Source organism: Tribolium madens, unplaced genomic scaffold, assembly GCF_015345945.1.
Source record: "Tribolium madens isolate multiple individuals breed KSU strain unplaced genomic scaffold, Tmad_KSU_1.1 Scaffold_1;HRSCAF=32;Tcas5.2_LG8, whole genome shotgun sequence".
Classification (NCBI taxonomy): Eukaryota; Metazoa; Arthropoda; class Insecta; order Coleoptera; family Tenebrionidae; genus Tribolium; species Tribolium madens.
Window position 1 is genome coordinate 10,435,645 of NW_025400984.1, and position 6,737 is coordinate 10,442,381.

Consider the following 6,737-nt stretch of genomic DNA (forward strand, 5'->3'; position numbering starts at 1 on the left):
AAAATCGGATATAGTGCTTTTACTTTTAGCCTTATTCTTAACTTTATTACTCAATATCTCAAAAACTATGCATCGTAGAGTATTCTAACTAGTTGAATCGTGTTCAGCGAGTAATTTWACGTCTAGAAAACCATATTCCAAGCGTTTTTATAGGCAAATTGGGTATTTTTACGATTTTAATACCTCTCACTTTCAAAAACTCAAAAAAGTAGCAAAAAAATTAATTTGACAATAACTTGTAAACTATTGACTCCCTGGAACATTTTACATAGGTATAGTACAAAACATAAACCGTTTTTACTATACTTTCGCCGGAATTTTCGAAATAAAAAACACACTCGTTTTAATTAACGAAAAACGCAATAGTCTCTCGAGACCCGTGAAAATTTCTCCGGGAACATTTCCAAGATGAATAAAAACCCCAAACTTTCCAACTTATTAACAAAACTGTAACCTGTTGAAGCTCGAAGGAGGAGCTTTTGAATAATTAGGGTAGATTTTAAGTATTTATAAAACAGCGTGAGAAAATTCCTTTGTAGCGAATGAATCGATTTATGTGAGGAGGGAAGAGGGGTGAATAGGTTAAATTCCGATGCACTAATGACTTGAAATTTCTAATTACATCAAGAAAAAAGCCGTCGTCGCGACATGCGATTGAACCATATTTTAAGCGAAAATAATTTAAAGCCATGCAAGCGGTCGCTAATTATAGCAAAGGCCATTAATTTATGTTTATTTAGTGATAATTAAGCCGTCTTGTTGGTTTTGTGACCCCTAATTTTGGCGGTAAATTTGAAATTTGCAAGGCATGCCATGCATTTTTCAGGATCATGCCCTCTTACTCTGTTCCGTTTCATCCATCGATGATGAGCCTCTGATTGTTTGATGCGTGATTGCCGCGCTTCCTCGGAGAGTGAACAGCGTCTCCCCCTTTCCCTCTCTTGCCATGCCGCACGCCCCTGTGAACACTACACACACACAAAAACATTTCAAAAAGCTCATCAAACAAATTGCTTTGTAAAGTGGACGCTGAAAAACCCGTTATTAGTTTGTGATATATGTTGTTTGAATTGTGATCAAAACTTTAAATTGGTCTAGAGGGCTTATTCACCATCGTAGCGACGTGAAACTAACACCAATCGATTCCTCAGCTAATTTCCTATCAGAATCACCAATCAGAATTTCTAAATTCCAATCACCTTAGCTGTGATACCATTTTAAAATTTTGAAAATCACAAACTCAAAATATTTTTTTAAATTAGCGTAGCGTCCTTATTTATTATCGTAGCAACTTGAAACAAAAACCAATCGACTCGTTGGTCAATTTCCTACCAGAATCATTCATTAAATGTCAAATATTGCACTTTTCTTGGTTGTGGGGTGGCGCACAATCGCGTGTTTGTTAATATCGATTTTTTTCGTCACGTGTCCTTGTACTTCTAAACGCGCTTTACATAAACATCAATCACGGGCGCGTAACGACGTCATTATCGTCATCTGTCAAAACCGGTCACGTGATGAAGCATTTTCCTGATGTAAAAATGTATCAAGAAGTCTGCGAAATCGGTTGCCCGTGACGACGACGCAACGTCAAACATCACAGTTGGTCAAGGCTGTGTCGATCGGCCTTCTTGATTTCCGATATACCTGTTGATGCATCGCCAACTCGGATTGGGTTTAGGCAAACAGATTGACGGCCTGTTTATTTATTGACGTTGAAACATTGAGCCTTATTTAAGGATGAGAGTAAACAAAATGATGATGTTTACGATAATCGGAGGGAATTTTTCGATTAAGTGACGTTAAATTTAATGAAAAACGGTAAATTTGCGGTCGTAAACAGGACGAAACTAATTTCGAGGCGAATTTGATGAAATAAGGTCGAAAGGTTTTCGATGACATTTAAAGGATGTGCGAGGGTTAATGTGGGTGATAAAATGTCGATGGCATGTTGCGAGGGTGTGAGATTTTCGACACTTTGGCTAATGAAAAATGAAAATATCGACGAGGAATACGTTTATTAACATTTCCACAAAATTTGGTTGCCCCAGAAAGCCATTTAAGTTCACAGATCACATTTTAATTACTTTTAAATTGTGATATTTAGCAAATTTTGTACCAATTTCATTTGCAGGAATCACAAAATTATCAGTGCCTTGACGGCAAGTGTGATTCAAAAATTTTGTGAAAATCACAAACTCAAAATCAAATGTTATGTCGTTAATTTTATAACTATGTATTTGAATTTTTAATGTATAAAATTTGATGAAATAAAGTCGAAAGGTTTTTGATGGCATTTAAGAAGTTTTTAAGTTCTCAAATCACATTTTAATTAGTTTTAAACTGTGATATATTGTTTGAGAGAATCAACATTCGGTTTCTTAGCTAATTTTGTACCAATTTCATTTGTTGGAATCACAAAATTACCATTGACTTGACAACAGGCGTGATTCAAGAATTTTGTAAAAATCACAAACTCAAAATCAAATAGTAAAAAAAATTGTGTCGCTAGTTTTTGTCGTTAATATTACAACTATGTATTTGAATTTTAATGTAAAAAATTTGAGGAAATAAAGTGGAAAAGTTTTTGGAAGGTATTTGAGAAGTTTCAAATATTGTTAGTTTGTGACGAGGCTTTCAAATTTTTCGACATTTTGGCTAATGAAAAATGAAAATATCTACGCAAAATATGTTTATGACACAATTATTAACATTTTCACAAAATTTAGTAACCCCAGAAAGCCCTTTATGTTCACAAATCACATTTTAAGTAGTTTTAAACTGTGATATAACTGCCTTTATTTTTGATCGTAGCAGTTTGAGATAATCAACATTCGTTTCCTTAGCTAATTTTCTACCAATTTCATTTGCAGGAATCACAAAATTATCATTGCCTTGACAGCAGGCGTAATTCAAAAATCTTGTGAAAATCACAAACTCAAAATGAAATATTAAAAAAATGTTTTCTCGCTAATTTTTGTGGTTAATTTTATCACTATGTATTTGAATTTTTAATGTAAAAAAATTGATTAAATAAAGTCGAAAGGTTTTTTATGGGATTTAAGTAGTTTCAAATATTGTTGGTTTGTGACAAGGCTTTGGAATTTTTCGACACTTTGGCTAATGAAAAATGTAAATATCGACACGAAATATGTTCATCACATTTCCAAAAAATTTGGTTACCCCAGAAAGCCGTTTAAGTTCACAAACCACATTTTAATTAGTTTTAAACTGTGATATATCTGCGTTTATTTTTGTTCCAATTTCATTTGTAGGAATCACAAAATTATCATTGCCTTGACGGCAGGTGTGATTCAAAAATTTTGAAAACTCAAAATGAAACATTAAAAAATGTTTTCTCGCGAGTTTTTGTCGTTAGCGTTATCACTATGTATTTGAATTTTTAGTGTAAAAAATTTAATGAAATAAAGTCGAATTAGGTTTTTAATGGCACTTGAAAAGATTCAGATATTATTGGGATGTGACAAAGCTTTAGAATTTTTCGACATTTTGACTAATGAAAAGTAAAAATATTGAAACAAAATCAATCATTAACATTTCCTCAAAATTTTGTTGCCTCAAAGCCTTTTAAATTCACAAATCACATTTTAATTAGTTTTAAACTGTGATTTTTGTGAAAACCACAAACTCAAAAAATGTTGTGTTACGGTTTTTTGGCATTTTGGCTAAAAAAAGTGTAAACAAATATCTGTGACATCACATTTAAAAAAATTTTGAATTGTGATAACAATGTGATAGAGCTTTGGAATTTTTCGACATTTTGACTAATGAAAAGTAAAAATATTGAAGCAAAATCAATCATTAACATTTCCTCAAAATTTGGTTGCCTCAGAAAGCCTTTTAAATTGACAAATCACATTTTAATTAGTTTTAAACTGTGATTTTTGTGAAAATCACAAACCTAAAAAATGTTGTGTTACGGTTTTTTTGGCAAAAAAGTGTAAACAAATATCTGTGACATCGCACACCAAAATCTACACGAATCATTGCTTTGTGAATGAAGATCACAAACTCAAAATATAACTTTAAACGCGTGCTGCGTCGTTAGTTTTAGTCGTAGCGACTTGAAACAAAAACCAGGAGATTTCCTGATCATTTCTCAATTTTTTGAGGGTTAAAAAAGAATTGTTTACCATAAATCCGGGCGGATATTGTGGGAAGGGCGCGATCTCTCTCGTCGCAATATGACTGGGCAATTCGGCCCTTCCCTTCCTCAACTTCTTCCTGCGGAGACGCTGTTTCTCTCTAATGAGTAAGGCGGCTTGCATTCCTGCTGATGCTGCTGTGCTCATGCAACGCTATCACAACTGATCGCGGTTGATCACCACTCGGTCATCATCAGTGCTCATCGAAAAGATCACATACAAAAATAGCACTATCACTATAGACGATATAGAAAGGCATATTGTTCTGCATAAGCGTAGAATTAGGCGTGTATATAAGTGGCAGTCGGACGAAGCAAGCGTGGAAGGGCATAATAATTCTCCAAAAATATCGTAGATATTTGCACAAAGATTGGTTCCGATGGTTTTTCTCTAGATTTGGTTGATATGTTGGTGGCCCCTTGGTTATTATGCATCGTGGTTGTTGGTCCTTGACGTTACCCCGGATCGAAACGGTTTCGCATCTCCAGCATTTTTCCACGAATCAATTGCTCATTTTCGGCGACGGAGACATGCAGAGGGGGGATACCTACACATCATCAGGAATGTGACCGAAACACCAATCACCACAAAAAAAACACTTATTCAATCTAAAGGTCAACAAAAATAAAAATTGTTGGTATTTCGATATACAGGGTGTCCCAGCGAGTTGAAAAAGTCCATTAGTGTCCTTTAAATGGTAAAATTAAGAAAAAATTACTAGAAGGTGATTCTTTTAGGGAACTTTTTAACTTCTAATGCAGATAGGAATTTGAAATTTTGTACACAACCCAAATCAACCAGTCTGAATTCAAATGAATTATTTCCAAAATGGCTGAACTTCCGGAACTACGAGAAATTGGCGCCAACTTTGAAATTTTAAATGGTAACTACTTATTTTTATTGGATTTTTGAATTCTCCTCTTTAAGTGAGTAAAATGTACGTAGTTGTTAGTTCTTATCTGTCATAGTTTTTGACATGTGTCAATTGTTTGGTCAAAATTTTTATTTGCAAGGGTTTATTCAAAACATCACAGCTCTTGAACCCTTTGCGATAAGTGAATATATTTTTTTGCATTCGATAACCAAAGGTTCGAAGAGTTTTCTAGAATTTTAAAAATTGTCAACTGTCAAATTACAAGGCTAGTATGATTTTTTCAAAATGATCATTAACAAACAGCTATAACTCAGTTTTTTCAAATGAAATGACTATTTTTTCAACGACAATCGCCTCAATTCTTTGTATAGACAAAATATTTAATACGTATAACCATTTTCCAAAGCCTACGTGATTAACTATAGAAATAAAAAACAAAAATACGTTTTTCGTGATTATTTCAGAGATTTCAAATCCATGTACAACTTTCGATTGCCGTTGAAAAAATAGGGTCATTTCAGAGTTATAGCTGTTAGTTAATTATCATTTTCAAAAAATCATATTAGCTTTGCAATTTGACAGTTGACAATTTTGAAAATTTTAGTTAGAAAACTTTCCGAACCTTTGGTTATTGAATGCAAAAAATATATTTACTTATCGCAAAGGGTTCAAGAGCTGTGATGTTTTAAATAAACTTCTGCAAATAAAAATTTTGACCAAAAAATTGACATATGTCGAAAACTATGACAACTATGACTAGGTACATTTTACTCCGTTTGGAGAGAAGAATTCAAAAATGCAATAAAAATAAGTGGTTACTATTTAAAATTTCAAAGTTGGCGCCAATTTCTCGTAGTTCCGGAAGTTTCCATTTTGAAAATAATAATTATTTGGACGTAGATTTTTATGACAATGTTTTTAAGCTAAACTTTTATTGGTCAATTTTGGTTTGATTTTTTGACGAAAACATGCACTTTTTAAAAATTTATTATACAAAAACTAAGACATCTACAGGGTGTTAGCGAAATAAATGCATTCCTTTCAAGAGCGTGTTCTAAGGGGTGTCTTTCATATAAAATTTTTTGAAAAAGAATTCCCCTGCAGAGTTATTTGCTTCTGAAGTTAGCCTAAAAATTTAGTTTTAGATTTTTTTCTCAAAAACGGGTACACCCAAAGGTTCCAAATTTGGTGGATGGTTTAGTACTAATAACTGTTATCTAATGGTGAATTTTTTATTAGAAAATAGTGGATAATAAAAAATAATAATAATAGTAAGTAATTTTTTCTTGTTCTTTTCGCAAAAATGTTACTAAGGTTTTTTGTTACCCTCGATGTGTACTGTCACTGGTTAAAAGGAATGCATTTATTTCACTAACACCCTGTAGAAATATTTTTTTTACTACCGCAAAGAAGGTACAAGCTATAAGATTGTAACATTTTTTTAGTGTGTTGCATTTGCAAAAAAATTAAGGCGTTTGTTAAAAGTTCAATAACTTAAAAAAATTAAATGGAACACCCTATTTATTGTTTTTGCATTTAAAAGATTATTAAATTGTCTTTCTAAAATTATTTACATTTAGGTGTTTAGAATCAATAACTAAAAAGATATTTAACGTTGAACATTTAAAAAAATCATTACTATTGTTTCAGTAGGCAAAAAGTGCACAGTTGCAAGAAATATCATTTATTAATAATTT

At 32.5% G+C, this 6,737-nt stretch overlaps 1 protein-coding gene across 5 annotated transcripts in view; it reads right to left on the reverse strand.

The window, feature by feature from the left end:
- The window catches only part of LOC123016342, a 53,004-nt gene that overhangs the window by 2,763 nt on the left and 43,504 nt on the right, over positions 1-6,737 (reverse strand). For 4 of the 5 annotated variants that reach the window (XM_044416686.1, XM_044416684.1, XM_044416683.1 and 1 more), the window contains one exon: positions 843-968. The exons of the other annotated variant lie outside the window; for it this stretch is intronic. In XM_044416686.1, the coding sequence (XP_044272621.1) occupies positions 843-968 (126 nt within the window). The remainder of the gene's footprint in view (positions 1-842; positions 969-6,737) is intronic. 5 annotated transcript variants of the gene reach the window in all.